Source organism: Mirounga angustirostris, unplaced genomic scaffold, assembly GCF_029215605.1.
Source record: "Mirounga angustirostris isolate CCGP_5_RB_7025 unplaced genomic scaffold, mMirAng1.0.hap1 SCAF_2, whole genome shotgun sequence".
Taxonomy (NCBI): domain Eukaryota; kingdom Metazoa; phylum Chordata; class Mammalia; order Carnivora; family Phocidae; genus Mirounga; species Mirounga angustirostris.
The window spans coordinates 156,883,487-156,910,474 of NW_026991710.1; the positions used below are offsets into that span (position 1 = coordinate 156,883,487).

The window sequence follows — 26,988 nt, forward strand, 5'->3', positions numbered from 1 at the left end:
TCAAGTTCAAGTATCTTTGCTGTGCTCAGTTATTGGCTGGGAGCACCCTAGGCAAAGTGTGTCCTGGTGTGAATAAGAAGATGTATCTCGAAGTGTGGCACCTGGAGGTTGTCAATCACCTATGCTCCAGATATCAGATTCCTTTGAAGGGAGATCTGAGTGCATCAATTCCAACTTACCATAAAAAGAGAATATAAAATATAATGAGTGTTCAAAAATTGGGGGTGCCAAATGGTTTCTGGGTCAGTTATGTTAATATAATCAGAGCCAGGGCTAGCTGTGGGAAGAGCAACTGCACTAGGATCCTGGGGCTAGATGCCCAAATTGCGAATGAAGGGCACTACTCAAAAACAAAAAGTGTTCTTATTTGGTATGGATGGTACTCCAGCCAGGGTCTTCTACTCTCTGCATACCAAATATGAAAATCAGGTCTTCCGTATTATTTATGTTGTGCTCTCTGCAATGCCTCTTGTGTACTCATCACCAACAAAACACCCATACTTCAAAGGCCCTGTCCAAGTCCCTACCTCCATGGCCACTCTAACAGCAAACTCTCCCTCCAAACACCTAAGCAATATGATCATACCAGTGTCTACCACAGAATGGATTTATACTCTTATAATATTAGTTAGATTGCCATGTCATTTAGAATTTAGGTTGAGGGCAAGACTGTGAACTATTGTTTAGATCACCAACTTTTGTAATTTCTTTTTCCTTATTCTGTTGGGTTATGTGGAAAGGGAAAGGGAACTGGGTGGAAAGCCACCCTGTGATAAAGATATGCTTAGCCAAAAGAGTATATGTATATGATATAGGGATAGAAAAGTAAAGGTTACTTGGTGTCATGAGAAGAATTCCAAATTTCCAGACCACTGTGTGCCTGCAGATATAGTCTGTGGACCACTTCTTGTCGCAATGATGCTATAGAAGGAGGATCTATGGATTTTGGCAACTGGTAAGTCCCCTTCCCTAAAATTCCTTACTTTCACATTCCCTTTGAGTCTATCTCAGATCTATGACAACTCTTCTTCCTCCTCCTCATCATATTGTTTGGATGGCTGTGAGAGCCTCCTAACTGGCCTCCCTGCTTTCATTCCCTCTGATGCATTCTTTATCAGCATCCAGAGTCATTTTATAAAATCATAAATAAGATTATGCCATTTCTCTGTGTGAAACAATAGTTAGTTAGAAGTCTGAAAACATTCTAATCCCATATATTCTGCATGTGATTTTCTTACTCTTGGAAACTTTCAGAATTTTCTTCATGTGTTGTATAGTAACTCACTTTTTTTTTTTTTTAAATCTGGAAGCTCATTACTTCAGATCTAGAAATTATATTGTTTTTATAAGATTCTTTTCCCCTTTCTTTGTCCTTAAATTCTTCCAGATTGAGCCTCCAGGTTTGTTTGTTTGTTTATTTAATCCTGATTTCTATCTTGCAATATCTTCACTAGGAGATGGAAATAATTCATTAGAACGTGATTCCGCAAACTTGCTTATGAGGATATGGTCTATTTCAATATACTTAACCTTTCAGTTAAGTGACAAACTATGATAAGTTGTAACTTTTTTCTCTTGCTATCTTTTCAGTGGTTTCACATGTCTCATCTTGAACTGGTGGGCTTGCTAAGAGTTTAACTTAAAAATTCACCAAGAAATATGTTCACATCATTTTTCTTTTCTTCAAAGCAGTGAGATAAATTGGGTTGTTGGAAGTGAGGGCAAAGTGCAATGTAATATAAATTTAGAAAGTAGGTCAGGTCCTACTTCTGTGTCAGGGATAAGAAATGAAGCTAAGATTCAGAAAGGGAATATTCAGTAATTGACACAAAGAGAAAGCTCCCTAAAGTCAAAATCATTTGTCATTTGGTTATGGAATTCAGGAACCCTAATCAACAGCATAAACTCCAGGGAAGGTAACACCTCTTTCACTGTGGAATTTACAAAGTATAATAAGATTGTGGAGTATAGTCAGTTAAAGGAAAAGAGAGAGAGAGGAAGAGAGGGAGACCAGTGAGTCAGGGAGCATAGGGTAATGGGAAAATCACTGGATTAGAAACTGATTTTAATTATGGTTCAGCACTTGTGACCAAGTGTCAGGCAGACACAGTGTCTGCTTGTGGCTCAGGATCTGTCATAAAATGTAAGAATAAAATAAACTATGTGACATCTTCGAGAAGTACACATTTTCACAAAAGCTTAACAATTCTTATGACTGAAAAACTATTTCAATTTACACTTGGATCTGTAAGATAGAAATGACAATTATATTATTTTATTTACCTTTATTTTCAGATTAGGAAACTGTCACCAAATGAAAGTACAAGAAGATAAAATAAAAGCTTGTACATTTTGTTCCATTGAATATACCACGCATTTAGCTGAAAATTTATGATGACCTGTTCTAAGCGGAGAGAAACTGATGTCCTCAAAGACTGCAGTGACTTTTTCAGAAATAGTTGGTAAAATTTTTGATGAGTTTAACAAACTGAAACATTGGTATGTTATTCTTTGTGCTTGTCTATGATGATTTAGGGATAATCTTGCCCAAGATAGTATATGAGCTCTGAAACTCATTTCTTGAAATAGTTCAGAATGAAAAGAAGTGTTGTTAGCAAATGGAAAATATTATTAGAGAAGTTGTAAAGGTTTCTTTTATGGACTGATGCCCACTTGGCTGCTATCATGAAGATGCTGTATGGCTGCTTAATAAGGAGATTGGCTAGACAGACTCTGGGGAACAATCCTAACTCTAAGAATCTTTAATAAACTATAGGTTAATCATTTCCTTCTGAACCATTCCCCATGTGAAATATTATATTTAGAATATTAAAACATTTCTGATTTACACCTCTGTGTCTTTCCACTTACTGTTGCGTCTGAAACATGTTCTTTCTTTATTCTTCACCCAGTCTTTGCACCTTGAAAACCCAGCACAAGTGTCATTTCTCAGATAAGCCTTTACTGATCTGTTCTTTTTTATTTCAGTGCAAGTGTGTACGTCCCCATGCCATCATCTGCATAGTATGATATTTATTATACTGTGTGACATTTGTGGGTCATTAGTCTATGTCTTCCCATGGACTGTGTAGACATCTGGGCAGGACCTGAGATGGTCATGTTTTCCCAGCTCCTAGCACAATACTTGCTATGTTAACTAAAACAATAAGTAAAGGGATGAAGCATGGATTTTATAATCGAAAGACTGGGATTTCAGCCCCAGTTCAGCTCACTTCTAGAGATCTTACTTTGGGGAATCAATCAATCTCTCAGATTTTTAGTTTTCTCAGTTTTCAGATGGAGATAATAATAACTTTGTTACATGCTTATTGAGATGTAAATGTGATATTAGCAAGCAGAAAATGCTATACTAATATTGCCACTGTTACTGTCCTACAGAAGCAAAGAGGTATCAGAACTTCCTGATTGCACAATACCAGGCAAATGCTGATACCAAATGCCTGTATATTTTTAAAGATTCAAATCCTTCCACAAGTATGTTTCCCAACTAAAATTACATTATGAAACACAAAAATATCAAGACTCCTTATGAACAACACTGAGGGACAAGGGCATGTTTAGATGTTTGGAGTAGAGATGTGGCACAAGGGCAGTTAATCTGCAACCAATGTCACTGAAGGGAGGACAGGAGACAGAAAAGGCATGAGTGTGTAGCCTGATTTTACCAATCCATGGATGAGTAATTAGAAAATGCTCTTCTATAAAACTTTTGAGTAAAGAAATTCCTATTCAGAAATCATAAATATAGATATCATGCTGTCTAAAAGCTGGCATTTATAGAAAAACTGGTTTTGATGGCTTCTCTTACTTTAGGTTGTAGATTAAAACCAGCCAGCAATTTTTGGAAAAGAAATAAATTATAGTGTATGGATTTTCCTTTCCTTTGAAATAAAATTATTTTGTCAGCCTTCATTTATGTGCCAAGAAGCTCTGAGTAAAAGCCACTGGATATGTATTCAGACGGTCTGAAAGCAACTCCCATGTAGAAGGAAAAAGATGAAGAATGACATTTATTTTGTTTATATAAAAAACCAAGTCAGGACTTCTGCTTTGGGGTAGGATGGAGAATTTCACAGAAGACCAACACTCCTACTGAAACCAACTAGAAAGGTCAGATAAAATATAATTTTTAAATATTTAATAACAAGTCTCAGAGAACCATAAAACTATGAGGACTACAGAGTAGAGAGAAGAAAACTTTTAAATAAAAAGGTGTGGGGTGCCTGGATGGCTCGGTTGGTTGAAGGTCCAACTCTTGATTTCAGTTCAGGTCATGATCTCAGGGTCCTGAGATTGAACCCAGTGAGTTGGGCTCCGGGCTCAGCAGGGAGTCTGAGTTTCTCTCCCTCTCCTTCTACCCCTCCCCCCCACTCTCTCTCTCAAATAAATAAATCTTTAAATAAATAGATAGATAGATGATAGATAGAGAGATGATAGATAGATAGATAAAAAGGTGAAATCAGGCTTTCAGCTCTCCCTGTGGACATTATCTGATTCTGGGCACAGGCTGAGAGTCTGAGCTCAACCCAGGCTTGCCCTACTTCTGGGGTGCAGAATAAGCAGCGGTGATTGCAGCAGTCATGAAGGGTTTGAGTGACAGACTTAGAGATGGGAATGTCCTCAAACTATGGCCAATTTCCTGAACTCTAAATCTGCATAGGATAGGAGATTGAAGAACTAAGCCCCAATCTCAGAAAAGCTAAGTGTAATTTTCCACAGCCTCCTGCTACTTAGAAAATAAATACTTACCAGAGACAGGAAACCTAAAAGTAAGAGATGAGAAATGAAAACTCCCCCAAACAATGGCGAATTGACATGGCTTCAGAGTTCCAGTCTCTTTTTTCCTGGAGGCACTTGCAGATCTGGGAACAGCTACCATCTAAGAGTGCCATTGCTGTAGACAGAGACACCAGCAGACCTTTTGTCACTTACTCAGAACTGGAGTGATAAAATTGGAAACTTGAGGGACTTTAAATACAGCTGGCCTCCTCCTCAAGATTATTGTCAAACTGTGATGTTGTGTGGGATGGGAACCTAAAGACCTAGGCTGAAAACTCAAAATCAGAGCAGAAATTCCTGTGGTTTTTCATTTCTGAAAACACAGAGGCTCACAATGATCTCACCTGGAAGCCCTGCAGGGCCATACCTCCACCCTAGGAACCAGTACAAAAAAGTTGACAGTCTTAACATAACTGCCACACAGTGTGGGCACGGAGCAGTCTTGACTGGATTAAAGTGATCAGTCTCCCAACCATTTGGCAAAAAAGGGGAGACCCTTCCTAACCTGAATATAAAATAATTCAAAGCACCTGTAATTCTTTTTCCCCAATAGGTGTCATTTAATAAAAAATGACTAGGCATGTAAGGAGAATCATGGGACCACACCCTAAAACACAACATAGACACTAGAAGCTCACCGGCAAGTTGCCCAGATATCAGAGTTGGCAGACAAGTTCTTAAAAATGAATTTGATTAGGATGTGCAAGAAAATAGAGGAAAAAAAGGAAAAATAGAAAGCATGCAGAATTTTTTTTAATTTTATTTTATTATGTTATGTTAATCACCATACATCATTAGTTTTTAATGTAGTGTTCCATGATTCATTGTTTGCATATAACACCCAGTTCTCCATGTAGAACGTGCCCTCTTTAATACCCATCACCAGGCTCACCCATCCCCCCCAACCCCCCTCCCCTCTAGAACCCTCAGTTTATTTCTCAGAGTCCATAGTCTCTCATGGTTTGTTTCCCCCTCCGATCCCCCCCTTCATTTTTCCCTTTCTACTATCTTCTTCTTCTTTTTTTTTAAACATATAATGTATTATTTGTTTCAGCATGCAGAATTTTAACATGGAACTAGAATTTATACTCCAAGGAAATCAAATGAATATTACTGAACAAAAATATATAATCTCTGAATTAGTGATTTTAACAGCAAATTGTCTGTTCACAGACAGAACAGTGAATAGGAACAGTCAATAGAAAATATCCAAAATACAGCACAGAGAGAAAAAGAAGTTTATAAAAACAGAATGGAGTATAAGAGACACACAGGTTATGCTCAAACAGTGTAACATATATGTAACTGGAAGTCAAGAGGGAGAGGAAAGAAAATAGCAATTAGGCATTGTTAAAAGAGATGACAGCTGAACATTTTCCTAAAGTGATGAAAGACAACAGCCCATGGCTTCAGAGAGCTCAAGCAAAGCCAGATTAATAAACATAAATTTTGAAATATCTAGGCACATCATAGTCAAACTGCAGAAAACCAAAGAGAAAAAGAAAATCTTAAAAGAAGTTAGAGAAAAAGAGGCATATTACCTTTACAGAATCAACTGACAGCTCACTTTTCTACAGAACTGGTAGAAACCCGAAGAAAACCTAATGATACCTTCAAAGTGCTGACACACAAGTAACCTCTAACATAGAATTCTATATCCAGCAGATATATCCTTCAAAGATGAAGGTAAAAATAAAAGCATATTTGGAATAAAACTGAGTTGATTCATTACCAGCCGGCCTATATTTTTAAGAAATACGGAAGAGTTCTATAGAAGAATTACTGATTTCAGTGAAATCAGGGAAGTGCATGAAAGAATAAAAATCACCGGAAAGAATAAATATGTGGATAAATGTGAAGGCATATTGACTGTAGAAAAGACTATCTGTAATGTCTTATGGATTTAAAAATATATGTAGAATTGAAATGTGTGACAAAAAATAACCTGAAAGGCATGAGGGATAAATGGAGTTGAAGTGTTTTAAGTTCTAGCATTATTGGGAAATGATAAAAGTAATATTTATGATCTATTATACTAATTCAGGAATGCCTGCTACAGTGTATGGAGTAACCACTAAAAGTAATAAAAGCAGTAACAATGAATAAGTAAATAGGGTGAAAGTGAATAATAAAAATCACATTTGAAAAATAAAAGGCATAAAAATTTTTAAAAAAAGAAAATGTGTGTCTAATAGAAAACAAAGTGGTCAGTATAAGCACAACTAAATAATAATTAAATTAAACATTAAAAAACACTTATATTTAGGGGCGCCTGGGTGGCTCAGTTGGTTAAACGACTGCCTTTGGCTCAGGTCATGATCCTGGAGTCCCGGGATCAAGTCCCGCATCGGGCTCCCTGCTCGGCAGGGAGTCTGCTTCTCCCTCTGACCCTCCTCCCTCTCATGCTCTCTCTCTCAAAATAAAAAACAAAAAACAAAAAACAAAAAACTTATATTTAAATACATAAAACATAAAGGTAATGAATGAATTAGACAACCATATTCTGTGCAAATATTTAGTAAAAAAAGCTGTCGTAGTTTTCTTACTATGAAAAAAATAGACTGTAAGGTAAATATTGCTAAAAGTAGAGGTACATATTATAACAATAAAGGGGAAAATCTGTCAGAAAGATATAAAAATGTTTAATCTGTATGCCCCAATCACATATCTTTCTAACATGTAAAGCAAAACAAAAATTAACATAATTTAAAGGCAAAAGAGACAAATCCAAAGAACTAGATGAAGACCTTAGCAAACCTCTCTCTATAGCTTATGGAACAATTAGAACCCAATCAGGATATAGAAGGTCTGAACAACACAATAAATACACTGTTCTGACTGACCTATATAGAATATCCCACCCAATAACAGTAGACTTCCCATTACTTTCCAGTGCACACAAAGCATTTACTAAAATGATCAAAGGCTGGACCATGAAGAAAGCTTTAATAGATCTCAAAGGACTAATATCATTGACAGTGCAATGTTTGATCCTCAGTGAAATTAAGCCAGATATAAATAAAAAACATAATTTGAAAATCTTCAACTTTTGAAGTTCAGGAATGCTCTCCCAAGGAACATGTGAGACAAAGAAGAAATTAAAACTGAAATTGGAGAGTATTTTGAGCCGAGTTACAGCAAAGCTACAGTTTTTCCTTTTTCTTTCTTTTTTTCTTTTTTTAAAGTTTTTATTTATATTCTAGTTAGTTAACAACATACAGTGCAATATTGGTTGGTTTCAGGAGAATTCAGTGATTCATCACTTACATACAATACCCAGTGGTCATCATAACACGTGCCCTCCTTACTCCCATCACCCATTCAGCCCATCCCACACCCATCTCCCCTCCATCAACCCTCAGTTTCTTCTCTATCCTTAAAAGTCTCTTGTGGTCTGCCTCCCTTTCATGGGCCTCAGCTAACGTAGAACTCAGAGGTATATGTTCAGTTTTACAGCAGATACTGACAAAGAAAGAAGCTAGCCAAAAACACCAGCAAAACTAAATTAAATAAAATGGAATAAAATAGTAAATGGTAGATAGTAATAAAATATACTTGAGAGTTCAATAGAGAGAAGCAACAAAGATGACAGTTGGTTCTTTTAAAAAATTATCATTGATGGGGCACCTGGGTGGTTCAGTCAGTTAAGCACCCAACTCATGGTGTCAGCTCAGGTCATGATCTCAGGGCTGTGAGATGGAGCCCCAACTCAGACTCCATGCTCAGTGGGGAGTCTGCTTGAAGATTCTCTCCCTCTGTCCCTCTCCCCACGCATGCTCTCTCTCTCAAATGAATAAATAAATCTTAAAAAAAATTATCATTGATTAAAACCTAGAAAGAGTGATCAACAAAAAGGAAGGAAGAAGGAAGGAAAGAAGAAAAGAAGAAAGGAGAGAAGGAAGGGAGAGAAAAGAAAAATTACCCACAGAAAAATGAACGTCGCCACATAATCCTACACAAATAAAAGTGACAAGAAAATATCAGGGATAATTTTTTGCTAAAAAATTTGACAGTTTGGACAAAATAGGTCAGTTCCTTATGAAAAAACTTACTCAGGGTGCCTGGGTGGCTCAGTCAGTTAAGTGTCTGACTCTTGATTTCAACTCAGGTTATGATCTCAGGGTTGTGAGATTGAGCCCCATGTTGGTCTCTGTGCTCAGTGTGGAGTCTGCTTGAGATTTCTCTCTCCCTCTCTCTCTGCCCCTCCCCCAGCTTGTTCTCTCTCTCTCTCTTTCTCTGAAATAAATAAACAAATAATAAATAAATAAAATTAAAAAAAAGAAAAAACTGAAACTGAAACAGACAAAAAAAATCTCTAGCATAGTATTTAGTAAAGAAATTAAATCTGTTGCTAAATAATTTGCACGTACACAAAACAAAAATAACCATGGCAAGAAAATCCAAAAACATACTTACATAACTTCACCAATAATTTTTTTCCAAATATTTAAGGAAAAAAAGTAGCACAAACCTTACAAAATTCTTTCAAGGAATAGAAACAAAGGGAAAACTATTCTTTTTATGAGGCCGATATAACCTTGATCCCGAAACTTGCTAAGCAAAGGGAATTTTGAACAAAATTTTAGCTTAGTAAGTCCAGCAAAATATATATAAAAGATAATACATCTTGGCTAAACTAATATTACTCCAGAAATGTAAGAGTAAGCTAATATCTGAGAATCAATCAATGTAATTCTCATAGGAGCAAGAAAGTGGGGAGTGAAGACAGTGGGGAAAAATCATATTCTCTTTTTCCTAGATGCAGGAAAACATTTGAGAAAATTCAACACCACTCATGGTAACGGAAAAAAAAACTCTCAGCAAATTGGAAATAGAAAAAACGTTTCTTTATTCTAGTAAATATGGATGAATTTCTCATTACACTGAGGTAAAGAAGCCAAACAAAGAACGCATGCAGTATAATTGTAGTTATATAAAATTCAGAACCAAGGGAAAGTAATCTGTGCTGTTCGAAGTCAGAACAATGCTTACTATTTGTCTTAGTCTGCTCAGGCTGTCATTACAAATACTGTAAATTGTGTGGCTTAAATAACAGCAATATATTCTGTTCTGGAGACTGGGAGGTCCAAGATCGAGGTATCATCAAAACGTGTCTCATTTGAAGGTTCTTCTCATGGTTTGTAGGTGGCCACCATTTCACTGTGTGTTCACATGACCTCTTCTTTATGCATGTATGGGGAGAAAGAGGTCACTGGTGTCTCTTCTTCTAAGGACTGATCATGAGGGCCCCAGCCTCACCATCTCATTGAACCCTAATTACATCCCAAAGGCCGTCTCCAAATACCATCACATTGGAGGTGAGGGCTTCAGTATATGAATTTTGAGAGGACCCAAACGTTCAGTCCAATAGCATCATTGTTCAGAAGCAAGTAGTGACTAGAAGTGGGCACAAGATAGCTTCTGGAATGCTGGCCAAGTTCTGATTCTTGAATTGGTCACTAGTTACATGGAAGGAAACACTGTAAAAATACATGTAAGTGTGTAAGCTGATGTGAAATGATGTAAAAATACATCAGCTTATACACTTAAAAAACTGTGCACATTTTGGTGTATATGCTATGTTTAAAAATAACCCACAAATTTCTCAGAAAACTGTATGATGTCCTTCTTATATATATTATAACTTCATGACTTCTTGCTTCTTTATAGATTTAGGAAATATGCCAAGACAAGCAACATGAGCTTTGATCAATTCCCATTCTAAGAAGGTTTGTTTTACATTTCTCAAAAAGTTATCAAGCCTTTCAAATAGGAAGGTTTCATCTGAACATGATTTATGAAAATTCAACACAAGCAATAAATCTATTTACAGATTACAGTAAAAAAAAACAAAAAAGAGGACTGAGCAGGAACTTTTTAGTAGCCTTTCTGTAAAATACTGCATCATTCTATTTCATGCCCTGAATCCTGACAATGTTGCTCATATTATTATGGGGAAAGGTACTCTGGAGTCAGGAGATCTGAGTTCAAGTTCTGATACTTCTCTAATCCTGCTCTCTCTGGAAAATTGGAAGTAGCCACTGCTTTCATTTTCCTTTCAGAGGGAAAGCCATGACTAGTGTAAATTGCCCTTGACCAGTTTTCATGGACCTATGAGAGAGAGATAGACAGAAACTGTATCTGGGGCTGCTAACAAAATGTGTTTTAAAACTGTACTCCCCATAGCAGTGTGTTTGTCACTTTTATTTTCTTGTAAAAGCATGAGCCAAGAGGTGGAGATAGAGATGAGGCCTTCATCTGTAGAAGCTGTTGTTCCAGAGCTGTAGAAATTTGTCCTATTTTGTAGAGGTTGACTCATGCAGTGTCAGAACGATATTCTGTTTACATTGTCCCATTTTTCAAACTGTTGTTTATAAGCTTTGTCACAAAGGCTGCTAAATAAATCTTCCTGCTTAGAATTAAAATATAATGCAACAAGAGAGGCAATTTTCTTTTTCTTAATGACTGTGGTCCATGAGTTTAAAATAACTTGGTCTATTAATCACTAATCAGATTTTCCAAGGAAATATTTACCATGGTATAAATCCTGTATAATTGTGCAGATCCCCATCATCCTTGGGGGAATATAAAATAATAAGACATTTTTAATATCTGCTTTGGTTCATTGCTTTAACTCTTGAATTGCCTATGATGGTCCACTGTGCTTTGTTTGCATCTGTAAGATGGAGTTTCTCACCAGCTGCCCATCTTGTGCCTCAATATTTACCCCTGATATTGGCTAAACCTTTCTAATTGATCCTAGATTGCTTTCCTCTGCCTGTGGTCCCCCCTTTCCTCCTCCACCCCCAGCTCCAGGTCTATCTTTACAAAATACAGACATGATCATGCCATTCTTTTAGTCAAAATCCATCCACATTTCTTCATTGATTTCAGGGGGAAATTCAAAGTCTGGCTTGTAATATAAGACCCTTCATTGCTTGGCCTTTTCCCAGTTACTGAACTGAATGACTTTGGCCAATCCATTGTAATCTCTGCATCTTGGTTCCCTCCTTTGCAAAACTGGGATAATGAAGTTCACACCTCTTGAGGCCCTGATGAGGATTCAAGGACGTAAGGCTTAACTGAGTGCCCAGCTTGGAATAAGTGAACAGAACACTGGCTTTATGATTATTATTCTTATATCCTGCCACCTCCACCACATACTGTCCCTGCAGTCTCACTGAACCTTACCAGTTGCCAAGTCAAGGTGCCTTTCATTCTCTCATACCCACCTTCCAGTAGCCTATTTACCTGGGACAATTCTGACACTAATTCCAATGTGTGTTTTTTCTTTAACACACCAAGCAATTAACTCAATTCCCTGAGGACACTGATGAGGTGTCTCACAAATTTAACTCAATCTTGACGTATCTACCTGTAGATAGCATCAGGTTCCACAGGTTAAGGGCTCAGTCCCAGGAGACTGTCCCACTTCAGATGCCAATCACTAGTCCAACTTGTTATCTGTGCTTCTGAGTGACTGACTATAAATCAGAAGTTTCTATGACCTTCTCTTTTGGTTCAGCTAATGTGCTAGAATGGCTCACAGAACTCACAGGAGATCAGCTTCCTCACTAGATTGCCAGTTTATTAGAAAGGATATTAAAGGCGACAGCCAGATGAAAATCTATGTAGGCCTAGGTCTGGGAGGGTCCCGAGGGCAAGAGTTTCTGTCTCTGTGGAGTTAGGGTGCATCACACTCCAAACCTTGTCCTTTTGGGTGTTTTTATTGAGCCTCATTACATAGACATGACTCATTAAATTATTAGTCATTGGTGATTGATTAAGACCTTCTCTCCTCTCCAGAGGTCAGGGGTTGGAACCAACTTTACACATGGTTGACTGCTGACAACCAACCCCCATCCTTAGTTGCTTTCCAAAAGCAACCTCATTTAACATAACAAAAGGCAGCTTTATCTCTTGCTCTCATTACGGGAAATTCCAAGGGTTGTTAGAAGCTTTGTTCTGGGGACAACAGGACAAAGACCAAATGTATGTTTCCTATTATAAACCACAATATCACACCTGGCTAACTCCTTGAGTTTTATCTGAAGGACAATCTGCTATAGCAACGTTGTGAAAAGCCTGACCACACTGCCTGTGTTTGGCTTCCTTTGTCTTTCTGTACCATTCCTGTGTGTCTGCAGTCTTCAATGAGACAAAGCATTATCTTAGCTTAAAAGTCTGTGGATTTCTTAAGCAGAATTCTGGCATTATTGCCTTCTTTTTGTGTGTGTTTTTTGTTTTTTTGGTTTGAAGCTTCCTTTGAGTGCATAAAATATTCCAAGATGGTTCTTTTCTCCAGCCTGATGGAGCCCTGCTCCCCTGTTACTCCTTTGGGGAACAGGCATTGACAAGCACACCCTAAAATGGAGTCATCATTCTGTCTGGATACAAAGACAGAGATGAGAGTATGATCCGGTTTTGATTCTAATGGATGGATGTAAGCTGCACCTCACTGTTGTAGCTGAAGAGCTCTTTCCCATAGTTGACAGGTGAAAATTTGTGAAATGGCCACGCAGGGGTTGAGATGCACCTGAAGATGTCCCCAGGTAACCCAACAGTGACAATATCTTCCATGGGGCCCAGAGCACCTGACATGTTTAAGTCATTGCTGCAAAGAAAGGCAAGTTTAATTACTGCAGATGAAATAAATCAAAAGGATCTCATTGGAAATGCAAGCATGCCAGACAGCCTTAGCCACACTAGCAGCCATCTGCCAATAAGGGTAATTTGCTTTAGCTTCTGAAGGAATAGACTGCACAGTTTAAGGGGGAAGCAAGAGCTAATGACAGACTCCAAATGCCTGCACACTCTCCACCTTTAAGAAAGCAATTGAGAAAGTGCTGATGAGCTCATGGGGAAACATATTCAGTTCTAGTACCTGAGTGTCCATTCTGACCTTCCTCGTCTCCACTCACAGCTTAGTTTCCAGCCACTGGAAACTTTCATTTTCACTGGGCCTAAATATGCTCATCACACCTTCACACAAACTGCACAAACTATGACTGATTTTACCCTCTACCTGGAATGCCCTTCCCCAACTTACTTTTCACCTCTGTAGTCTCCACTGGGCAAGATAAGGTCCTTCTGTCTCTGCTGCTTTATATCATTATCTATGTCAATCTCCTTACTGAACTATAAGCAATTTGACACACATTTATTTTTATTTTCATTCTTATGTACCTACATTTAATCATATCTAAATATTTGTTAAATCCTTGTATCTCTACGCTTAGTTCAGTATAGAACGAAAACAAATATTAACAAAAATAACAGACTTTTGGAGTATCTGCTACTGGGCTTGATTCTATGCATTTTCTCATTTAATCTTCTCAATATCAAAATGATCTTGATATTTTCATCACTGGAATTCTACAGAGGAGGTAAGTAATGCCCAGGAACTTAGGTGACAAGTGCCATGTCACAGAGCTTATAGGTGGCAGAGGTGGTTGGTGAACCCAAATCAAATGATTCCAGGACCATAAAGCTTAACTGCTGTGCATTCTGCTTGGCTGGCACTGAATTGTGGTGTGTAACTTGTTATAAAACCATATGGCTATAAATAGCACAATCATAAAAACTTTAATAGCCCTTACAACAGTAATCTTACCCCCCGGCAAGATAACCGATGGGAATAATTTTATAGGGGAAAGAAGCCACATGATAAATAACAAAAATTCAACCCAATAAATTTTTAAGATCTGATTGGCTTTATTGAACAATTCATGAATTGGGCAGCATCCTATCTAGCAAAGAGACAGGTCCAAAGGAGTACAGAAAAGGAAAGTTTTTAAAGGCAGAACAAGGGGCGCCTGGGTGGCTCAGTTGGTTAAGCGACTGCCTTCGGCTCAGGTCATGATCCTGGAGTCCCGGGATCGAGTCCCGCATCGGGCTCCCTGCTCGGCAGGGAGCCTGCTTCTCCCTCTGACCTTCCTCCCTCTCATGCTCTCTGTATCTCATTCTCTCTGTCTCAAATAAATAAATAAAATCTTTAAAAAAAAAAAAAAGGCAGAACAAAACGGGTGCCTGTGTGGCTCAGTTGGTTAAGCATCCAACTCTTGATTTCAGTTCAGGTCATGACTTCAGGATTGTGAGACTGAACCTCATGTGGAGCTCCACATTGGGCATGGAGCCTGCTTAAGATTCTCTCTCTCCTCTCTCCCTCTCCTTCTGCTTCTCCCACCAACCCCCCCCCCACAAAAAAAAGACAGAATAAGGAAGTCATAAATGAAAAAAAAGGATTGTTTTAGATGAGGTCACCTTCCTTTGGGGGGCAAACAGGTCTATTAGGGGATTATCTCATCTTCCTTTAGGGAATGCAAAGGGCCTATGTAGGCAGATTACCTCATTGGTGCTGACCAGAAAATTCTAGACTGAGTAGTTAGGATTACATTCCTGGAGAGGGTTGAGACTTTAATTAGATTAAGTCTGTGGGCTTAGCACAGTGACTTCATTTTGGCCTTGTCTCTTTTTAACACAATATGCATATATAAGGACAAATCTTGAATGTCAACATCAAAAAGAAAGACAAATAGATAAGGCTTATGAGGTCAAGATTTGTATCTCTTCATTTTATTATTGTTGATAGTTACTTTTTAAACTTTTCTACAAATTTTTATATATTTACTTAGAAATTTTATTTTTATGTATATTTAAATGTTCTACAAGACCAGGCTATCTTTGCTAGTCACTGAGGAGCTTCTCTTTCCTAAATGAGCTAAATAATTTCACCTTCAATTCTGTGATAGGTTCCTTGGAATTTTAGCCACAAAACAATATAGTCATGATAATAATAGCTAACATTTGTTGAGCTCTCAGTTATATACTATTTTAAGCTATTTATATGTATTAAACCAATATTCAACCAACCTACTCTTATTTCCATCTTACAGGTGAGAGACAGAGGCACAAAAATGAACTTGCCCACTTCAACAGAGAGAAGAAGTAGTAGGTATAAACCCAAATATCTTGCTCAAAGCTATACTCTCTCTTCCCTGATGGGCCTCTCTGAATTTTTCTGGGTCAACCCACAGTTGGATGGGGTCTGTTTCTTGGGTATAATAATTTTGGCATTCAGCTTCCACTCTAAGTATAGAGTAATAGATATGAAATGCAGAATTCAAGGTATTCCTCTAACTCTTCCTCAGACATCCTTGGCAGCCTTTTCCAAACTTAAGTTTAGGCAACCCTAGAAGCACTCAGCAAGCATTTATTAAAGGTTTTTAATGTTCTCAATAATTGTGTCAGGGATCCCATGAATACCTTCAGGTTGAATGATTTGCTAGAAGGATTCACAGAACTCAGTAAAGTCATACTCGTGGTTTATTACCAAATGAACGGTACAGATTAAAATGATCAAAGGGGAAAAGTACATAGGCAGTGTCCAGGAGAAACCAGGCGTAAGTTTCCAGCAGTGCTCTACCAGTGGAGTCATTGGACAGCACCTAATTCCTCCAGCAATTGTATGGGACAATACATTAGAAGTATTGACAATGGGGAAGTTCACCTGTGCTTTTGGAGTCCAGGGTTCTTGCGGGAGGTCAGTCACTTAGGCATAGCATGCCTGAATGACTGACCTTAACTGTTCAGCCTTTAGCCCTCTTGCCCCTGTCCAGAGCTCAAATTGATACAGTGTGGCCAAGGAACCCAAGGGAACAAAAAAGTATTCATCATAAATCACATTGTTAGCATAAGCCTGACTTTTCTCAAGTTCCCAGGTATACAAAGATACTCTTATTAGGAAGACTTTTACAGGGGCTTAGAGGTTATTTTGCCAAAGCTGCTGAAGGCCAATCCTTTGGAATATGCAGGGTTTGAGAACCACCGAATTAACCTTTCATTGCATAGCAGTAAAATTGCATCTACCTCAAATAATAGAAAAATCTCATAGTTCTAGCACTTCCAAATGTGCTCTACAAAAGTACATGTTGGAATACTAAAGCTTTAGCATTTATATGCATTTTAAGTCAGTTATCAAGAGGTGAATTATTTGATTTTCTGTCACTTTAAACTGAATACCATGTAAAAACTTGCTGTTTACTTATGTCTCATGAATGCCATGAAAACCAATTTTTACATTTTGAAGTGAGTAAAATTGTTTGCCACTTAGACTAGTGCATTCTTTATTTCTTCTGCCTGTATTTTGCCCTACATTTCCCTTTCTCATTAGTATCAGAGTTTAGAATCATTTCTTACCACTCTCTGTAGACTTCTACATTCAATGCCCTTCCTACTTTCTAATCTTAGTGAATCAAGAACTCTATAATCTAGGTCACCGAGAATATGTAGGTTCTAAGTGAGAGGCTGAGATTTAATGCATGCTTTTTGTTTTTTGGAAAGTGGATGCTTAGAGGCCTCTTTTCCTCCAGCAGTTTCTTGGCTGTATTCTAGAGAACTGAGATTATTACATTGATGCTACTAAACAATCTAAATTACTGAAGAAGATATAACTGTTCGCCTGTAGGCTTAAGTATGTTTTTCTCATCTCTGAAGGGTGTGTAAGTACAATGTACAATTCGTTTTGTGAAACGTGATTGTAGACATCTCTTGTGCAGGTACATTTTGGGATGGCCTTCCAAATCAGTAAGTAAAGAACTGATTGATCAATAAATTATATTTAGGTAAATGGTTAGGCATTTCAACAAAATAAAGTTAGTTTCCTCATTCTCAACTTAAATTCAAGATTGATTAAAAATGTACTTAAAAACCTAATGATTAAATAGCAGCAAATATTATGTGACTATTACAATTCCTCAGTGTGATACCTTGGGAAAAGTGCTGCGGAAAAATGGTAGCTTGACCACAGGGAAAAATATAATCACCATTTTAGCAAATAAATGGTAAATGAAATGAAAAACCATAAACTGGAGAAATCGTTCTCAAATTATATGATAGGGAAAGATTCAATATCCTTGACATATGAAATCTTTTACAGATGAAGAATTTCAGTGGTACAGTAAATGTGTTATATGTTGTAAGTTCTTAAAACAGTGTTTGTCTTAGAAACGTGTTATATGTTGTAAGCTCTTAGAATGTAGTAGTCTCTACCCTTTATTTTTTAAATAAATGAATAGTGCATGTAAGTTTTGAGTAGGTAAGTTAAGAAATTCAGGGCACCTGACTGGCTCAGTCAGTAGAGTATGTGACTCTTGATCTCAGGGTTATGAGTTTGAGCTCCACGTTGAGTGTAGAGATTACTTAAAAATAAATTCTTAAAAATAAAAATAAAAATAAATTCAAATAGGGGCACCTGGTTGGCTCAGTTGGTAAGAGCATGTGACTTGATCTCAGGGTTGTGAATTCAAGACTTATCTTGGGTATAATGGTTACTTTAAAAAAAAAACAACTTTAAGAAATTCAAAAAGAAAATCACTGTATGAATATGTTCAACTATCTAATAAAAATATAAAATAAAACAGAAAGAACTTTGGCTTTTGTCTCTCAGATGATCTGTGATTAAAAGAATTGCCAGTAGTCAACATAGCAATCTTATCACTGTTGTCAGGATTCCAAATTAGTACAGTTTTTTAGAGGGAATTTTGTTAATATTTATTAAATCATGTTAGGTCAATTGTACAAAATTGTTCATCACAACATTGTGCAAAGTTGGAAATAAAAAACTAAATACCTCCAATAGGATATCATTTAAATTATAGTACATCCATGCAATGAAATATTATGCAGTTATTTAAGATGATACTGTAAAGGTATACTTGGCATAAAATTGATAAGAAATTATTAGCTATAAAAAGTTCACTAAACATAGATAATATCCTTTTTAGATAAAATATCTATATTGTGTGTGTTTAGAAAATAATTCTAGATATCTACAGACCAAAATTTTATTAGTGGATATTTCTTTGTGGCCAGATTAGGGGAAACTGTAGTTCCTTTTCATCATGATACATTTATGTATTGCCTGAAAATACTATAACAAAGAAATTTTTTGTAACCGTAAAATCTATAGGGTTATTTGTGTGTTGAAAATAAACAAAAACTTTCTTCTCCTTTTTCTACCTCCTTTCACGGTACCTACATGATCAATGAAATATAATGAAAAAAAATCATCATCAATGCTTTAGTCAGAGATATGAGTCATCCCTAGTCCATAAAAATTAAGGAATCTACAATATAGAGCACACAAGGGGCTGAGTTTAAAGGAAGACAAATCTAACTTGCAATATTCACACCTGAAAATATTCTGTTACAGGCAATACATAGAGCCCACAGCAGAAACTCACCATCAGATGTCTCTTACCTGGAGCCATCAAAGCTAGTGGCAAAGGTGGGTCACAGATTTAACAGTGGACACACTACTTGCCCTTATTAACTAATACAAGTCAGGTTTGTTTGAAAGTTGGCTGCCATGAGGTCACTTTGTTCATATAGTGCTTATAAATGGAAAGACGCAGGATAATAGCAGTTTTTCTGGTCACCCACTGAAAACATAGATAGGACCTTGATATCTTTTATATCTCTTCCTCAATTTGGAGGAGCAAAAGTTAGAGTTAATGGAAGGTTTTGCAGAAGACTGGAACCATGTCAGTTGACTTCATTTCACATCTATAAATTAAAAGCACTAAAAAGCAGATTACTAAGACAGCAATAGCAGCATTATGAGAGCTCATTAAAAATGCAGAATCTCAGGCTCCACTTACTCCACTGAATTATAATCTGTCTTTTAACAAGGTCCCTAGTGATTCATAACCATGTTAAAGTTTAAGAAACACTGCACAAGAAGTCCCTAAATTAAAGAATAGGAGTTAAGTAGCACCTAGGTAAACTGAGAGAAGAACAAGGGAGTTCTTACCCACCCTCTTATAGACAAACACATTTGGATAGAGCTTTATTCATCTGGGGATAAGCAAACAAAACCAAAACAAATCAAAACAAACACAACCCCAAAGTTGAGTGATTCTGCAATAATTCTGTGCCTTTAAAGATTTGAGGGGCTCCTTGGTGGTTCAGTTGGTTAAGCGTCTCCTTTGGCTTAGGTCATGATCCCAGGGTTCTGGGATGGAGTCCTGCATCCGGCTCCGTGCTCAACGGAGAGTCTGCTTCTCCCTTTGCCCCTCCCCCCGCTTGTTCTTTCTCTCTCTCTCTCCCAAAAATAAATAAATCTTTAAAAAAAGAATATATATTTGAGAACAACTGATTATTGAAAACAAGACATAAAATAAAGCAAAATAAAATAAACACATCTCAATAAATTCTAAAAAAAGTGTAAGCAAATCAAAAAGAATAAAGGAAGTTAGTTATGAATTAAAATCATCAGATTCAGGAGAACAAATCATGAGACAGAAATTCAAATCACTTATATGTGGCCATGGCGGATGAAAACTTGATGGTTAAAAGTGAAAACATTCGGGGCGCCTGGGTGGCTCAGTTGGTTGAGCGAGACTGCCTTCGGCTCAGGTCATGATCCTGGAGTCCCTGGATCGAGTCCCGCATTGGTCTCCCTGCTTGGCAGGGAGCCTGCTTCTGCCTCTGACCCTCCCCCCTCTCATGTGCTCTCTCTCTCTCATTCTCTCTGTCTCAAATAAATAAATAAAATCTTAAAAAAAAAAAGTGAAAACATTCAAAATGGCTAAAAGGTGAAAGTTTTGATACACTGAGGATTCAATCTACAAATGATTAGCATACATACTGAAGAATGAAAAGAAAAGCAAATGTAGCAGTAATAATAGATAGATAACTAGGAAAGACTCTTGAATTGAATAAAATTGCAGTTTGCAGAGAAAAAGATCCATTAAGTAAAAACAAGTAAAAACATATCTCCTTTAAAAAAATAACTCAAAAGCACCACTTGAGTACGTTTTGAAAATACTAATTCCCAGGCCCACTTCTGGGTAGTATGATTCAGTAAGTACAGATGGAACCAAGAAACCCAGGTTTGTTGCCCAAGCCCAAAGTGATTGCTATCATGAGGTAAGCTTGGAAAACTAATCTAGCAGCAAAGAGAAGGGCAGCAAGCAACCAGCAAATGCAGTAGGTCCAAAAACCAAGAAAACAGAAACACAAGCAAAGAAGTATAGGAAATAGAAAATAATTTATTCTCCTTTTCATAGAAGACAGTTAAGCTTTTCCTAGTCCTCACATTACTTATTAAAGACATAAATTTCTAGTAGCATTTTAAAACTTAGAGCTAACCACACAAAAAATGTAAAAATGGACATAAGTTCTCCAAATACTGGAGAAAATCAAAGATGAATAAGAAACCTTAGCTCAAAGAGCAAAGAGGAAAAACAAATGGGAAAAAAAAGGACCAAACACTAGTGATGGTAAAACATTTAATCAAGATCAATACTCTGATTACCCGTATAGACTGGATAACAAAAGCAGAGCAGCTCTGTTATCCAGTATACTTTTCTAAAATAATGTGAGATAAAATTATTATCAGTAAAATGATGGAATATTTTAGATCAGTAATAATTTACAAAATACTAATATAAAATACTATGTATGGGGCACAGCAAGATGGCGGAGGAGTAGGAGACCTGGATTTCGTCTCCTCTCAGGAATTCAGCTGGATAGGGATCAAACCATTCTGAACACCTACAAACCCAACAGGAGATCGAAGAAAAGAAGAGCAACAACTCTCTCATCAGAAAGCGACCACTTTCTGGAAGGTAGGACGTGCGGAGAAGTGAATCCGAGGCGATATTCGGGAGGATAGACGGCGGGGGAGGGGCCTCCGTCGGCCGCTTCTGGCAAGTGATAGAGCCGCAGAGCACAAAATCGGAACGTTTAAAACTCTGCTCGGCCGAGGGACGTCACTCTGGTGGCTAAGCGGGGGGTGGAACCCTCCGGGACAGTGCGGTCTCAGGACCCTTGGGGTCACAGAAAGACCGGGGGTGCCTGAGTGCGGCAGAGCTCCCAGGTATCGGAGCAGGGAAGCCGGCTGCAGAGGCGGAGCCCAGGCGCGGGCTCTCAGCTCGGGGTGGCCATAAACCGTGATCCGCGGCCCAGGCGGGCCCCTGCTCCTCCAGCAGGGACCCCACAAGCGGCAGATCCGGGGAGACTCACCTTCTTCCCCCGGGAGGAGCCGCGCGGGAGTGCACCGCAGGGATCTGCTGGGTTTGGAGACTCCACCCGGGGTCGGGTGCCAGAGATAGAAACGCGCGGTCAGGGGCCGGGTGAGCATGGAGTGCGGCCGGAGACCGGGGAGACGGGAGTGACTGACGGCTTTTCTCTGGGGGCGCACTGAGGAGCGGGGCCCCGAGTTCTTGGCTCCTCCGGGGCGGAGATTGGGAGGCCGCCATCTTCACTCTCCGCCTCCAAAGCTGTACGGAAAGCTCGCAGGGAACAAAAGCCCCGGAGAGCAAACCTGAGCAGATTACTTAGCCGGGAGGGGGCAAGGGCGGGGCAATTCCGCCTCCGGCAGAGACATTTGGGAACCACGGCAACAGGCCCCTCCCCAGAAGATCAGTGAGAACAGCCAGACAAGACCAAGTTTACCGATCAATGAGAACGGCAGAACTCCAGCGCTAGGGGACTACTGCACATAGAATTCATGGCTTTTTTACCATGATTCTTTAGTCTTTCAAAGTTAATTTTTTTTTAACTGTCTTTTTTCCTTTTTGAATTTTTTTTCCCTTTTTCAACCAACATCTTATCAATCCCTTTTTTAAAAAAAAAACATTTTTATTTTTCATTTTTAGAATCATATTCTATCCCTTCATAGTAGTTACCCGTATTTTTGGCTTATATATATAAGTTATTCTTTCTTTAAAATTTTGAGATAGTTTCTTCTAACAGATTAAAATATACCCTAAATCTCTAGTATATGGTGTTTTCCATTCCCCTGCCTGATCACATCCTCTCCCTCTTTTTTTCTTTTTTCTTTTTTTAAATCCTCTTCTTTCTTTTTTCAAACAACTTATCAATTCCTTTTATAAAATTTTTTATACTTTCCATCTTTACAGTCATATTCCATCCCTTCACCATATCAACCCTTATTTTTGTACATATATAAGTTTTTCTTTCTTTAAAATTTTGGGAGGCACTTTCTCCTAAAAGACCAAAATACACCCCAAATCTAGTGTGTGGCACTGATCTATATACCATATAGATCATATTTGATCACATTCTGGTTTTTCTTTTGTTGTTGTTGTTTTGTTTTGTTTGTTTTTGTTTTTATCTTCATCTTTTTCTTTTTTTTCTTTTTCTTTTTTCTCTCTTTCCCTTTCTTATCCCACTGCTTCAGGTCTTTTCTGATTTGTCTAGAGTATATTTTCTGGGGACGTAGTTACTCTACTAGCATTTTATTCTCTCATTAATCTATCCTCCTCTGCACAAAATGACAAGACGGAAAAAATCACCTCAATAAAAAGAACAAGAGGTAGTACTGACTGCCAGGGACCTACTCAATACGGACATTAGTACGATGTCAGATCTAGAGTTCAGAATCATCACTTTAAAGATACTAGCTGGGCTTGAAAAAAATATGGAAGTTATTAGAGAAACCCTTTCTGGAGAAGTAAAAGAACTAAAATCCAACCAAGTAGAAATCAAAAAGGCTATTAATGAGGTGCAATCAAAAATGGGGGCGCTAAGTGCTAGAATAAATGAGGCAGAAGAGAGAATCAGTAATATAGAAGATGAAATGATGGAAAATAAAGAAGCTGAGAAAAAGAGAGATAAACAACTACTGGATCATGAGGGCAGAATTCGAGAGATAAGCGATACCATAAGACGAAACAACATTAGAATAATTGGGATCCCAGAAGAAGAAGAAAGAGAGAGGGGGGCAGAAGGTATAATGGAGCAAATTATAGCAGAGAACTTCCCTAATTTGGGGAAAGAAACAGGCATGAAAATCCAGGAAGCACAGAGAACCCCTCTCAAAATCAATAAAAATAGGTCAACTCCCCGACATCTAATAGTAAAACTTACGAGTCTCATAGACAAAGAGAAAATCCTGAGAGCAGCTTGGGAGAAGAGATATGTAACCTACAAGGGTAGAAACATTAGATTGGCAACAGACCTATCCACAGAGACCTGGCAGGCCAGAAAGGACTGGCAGGATATATTCAGAGCACTAAATGAGAAAAATATGCAGCCAAGAATACTCTATCCAGCTAGGCTGTCATTGAAAATAGAATGAAAGATAACAACCTTCCAGGACAAACAAAAACTAAAGGAATTTGCAAACACAAAACCAGCCCTACAGGAAATCTTGAAAGGGGTCCTCTAAACAAAGAGAGAGCCTAAAAGCAACATAGACCAGAAAGGAACACAGACAATATACGGTAACAGTCACCTTACAGGCAATACAATGGCACTAAATTCCTATCTTTCAATCGCTACCCTGAATGTAAATGGGCTAAATGCCCCAATCAAAAGACACAGGCTATCAGACTGGATTAAAAAACAAGACCCATCGATATGCTGTCTGCAAGAGACTCATTTTAGAACCAAAGACATCCCCAGATTGAAAGTGAGGGGGTGGAAAACCATTTACCATGCTAATGGACACCAAAAGAAAGCTGGGGTGGCAATCCTTATATCAGACAAATTAGATTTTAAACCAAAGACTGTAATAAGAGATGAGGAAGGACATCATATCCTACTTAAAGGGTCTATCCAACAAGAAGATCTAACAATTGTAAATATCTATGCCCCTAACATGGGAGCAGCCAATTATATAAGGCAATTAATAACAAAAGCAAAGAAACACATTGACAACAATACAATAATAGTGGGGGACTTTAACACCCCCCTCACTGAAATGGACAGATCGTCTAAGCAAAAGATCAACAAGGAAATAAAGACTTTAAATGACACACTGGACCAAATGGACTTCACAGACCTATTCAGAACATTCCACCCCAAAGCAACGGAATACACATTCTTCTCTAGTGCCCATGGAACATTCTCCAGAATAGATCACATCCTAGGTCATAAATCAGGTCTCAACCGGTACCAAAAGATTGGGATCATTCCCTGCCTATTTTCAGACCACAATGCTTTGAAACTAGAACTCAATCACAAGAGGAAAGTCAGAAACAACTCAAATACATGGAGGCTAAAGAGCATCCTACTGAAGAATGAATGGGTCAACCAGGAAATTAAAGAAGAATTAAAAAACTACATGGAAACCAATGAAAATGAAAACACAACTGTTCAAAATCTTTGGGATGCAGCAAAGGCAGTCCTAAGAGGAAAGTATATAGCAATACAAGCCTTTCTCAAGAAACAAGAAAGGTCTCAAGTACACAACCTAACCCTCCACCTAAAGGAGCTGGAAAAAGAACAGCAAATAAAGCCTAAACCTAGCAGGAGAAGAGAAATAATAAAGACCAGAGCAGAAATCAATGAAATAGAAACGAAAAGAACAGTAGAACAGATCAACGAAACTAGGAGCTGGTTCTTTGAAAGAATTAACAAGATTGATAAACCTCTGGCCAGACTTATCAAAAAGAGAAGAGAAATGACCCAAATCAACAAAATCATGAATGAAAGAGGAGAGATCACAACCAACACCAAAGAAATACAAACAATTATAAGAACATATTATGAGCAACTCTATGCCAGCAAATTAGATAACCTGGAAGAAATGGAGGCATTCCTAGAGATGTATCAACTACCAAAACTGAACCAGGATGAAATAGAAAACCTGAACAGACCTATAACCACTAAGGAAATTGAAGCAGATATCAAAAATCTCCCAACAAACAAAACCCCAGGGCCAGATGGCTTCCTAGGGGAATTCTACCAAACATTTCAAGAAGAATTAATACCTATTCTTCTGAAACTGTTCCAAAAAATAGAAATGGAAGGAAAACTTCCAAACTCATTTTATGAGGCCAGCATTACCTTGATCCCAAAACCAGACAAAGACCCCATCAAAAAGGAGAATTACAGACCAATATCCCTGATGAACATGGATGCAAAAATTCTCACCAAAATACTAGCCAATAGGATCCAACAGTACATTAAAAGGATTATTCAGCACGACCAAGTGGGATTTATCCCTGTGCTGCAAGGTTGGTTCAACATCCGCAAATCAATCAATGTGATACAATACATTAACAAAAGAAAGAACAAGAATCATATGATCCTCTCAATAGATGCAGAAAAAGCTTTTGACAAAGTACAGCATCCTTTCTTGATCAAAACTCTTCAGAGTATAGGGATCGAGGGTACATACCTCAATATCATAAAAGCCATCTATGAAAAACCTACAGCGAATATCATTCTCAATGGGGAAAAACTGAGAGTTTTCCCCCTAAGGTCAGGAACGCGGCAGGGATGGGCCACTATCACCACTGCTATTCAACATAGTATTGGAAGTCCTAGCCACAGCAATCAGACAACAAAAAGAAATCAAAGGCATCCAAATCAGAAAGAAGAAGTCAAACTCTCACTCTTTGCAGATGATATGATACTTTATGTGGAAAACCCAAAAGACTCCACTCCAAAACTGCTAGAACTCATACAGGAATTCAGTAAAGTGGCAGGATATAAAATCAATGCACAGAAGTCAGTGGCATTCCTATACACCAACAACAAGACAGAAGAAAGGGAAATGAAGGAGTCGATCCCATTTACAATTGCACCCAAAACCATAAGATACCTAGGAATAAATCTAACCAAAGAGACAAAGGATCTGTACTCAGAAAACTATGAAATACTCATGAAAGAAATTGAGGAAGACAAAAACAAATGGAGAAACGTTCCATGCTCATGGATTGGAAGAACAAATATTGTGAAGATGTCAATGCTACCTAGAGCAATCTACACATTCAATGCAATCCCCATCAAAATACCATCCACTTTCTTCAAAGAAATGGAACAAATAATCCTAAAATTTGTATGGAACCAGAAAAGACCCCGCATAGCCAGAGGAATGTTGAAAAAGAAGGGCAAAGCTGGCGGCATCAGAATTCCGGACTTTCAGCTCTATTACAAAGCTGTCATCATCAAGACAGCATGGTACTGGCACAAAAACAGACACATAGATCAATGGAACAGAATAGAGAGCCCAGAAATGGACCCTCAACTCTATGGTCAACTAATCTTCGACAAAGTAGGAAAGAATGTCCAATGGAACAAAGACAATCTCTTCAACAAATGGTGTTGGGAAAATTGGATAGCCACATGCAGAAGAATGAAACTGGACCCTTTCCTTACACCACACACAAAAATAGACTCCAAATGGTTGAAAGACCTCAATGTGAGACA

At 38.0% G+C, this 26,988-nt stretch overlaps 1 protein-coding gene across 1 annotated transcript in view; it reads right to left on the reverse strand.

Annotated features, from left to right (window-relative positions):
• Positions 1 to 13,230: 13,230 nt before the first annotated feature.
• ADAM7 (ADAM metallopeptidase domain 7) overlaps positions 13,231 to 26,988 on the reverse strand; it is a 156,817-nt gene continuing 143,059 nt past the window's right edge. The window contains exons 22-23 of the mRNA XM_045879544.1: positions 13,850 to 13,938; positions 13,231 to 13,414 (exon numbers count right to left, since the gene is read on the reverse strand). Coding sequence (XP_045735500.1) covers positions 13,231 to 13,414; positions 13,850 to 13,938 — 273 coding nt within the window. The remainder of the gene's footprint in view (positions 13,415 to 13,849; positions 13,939 to 26,988) is intronic.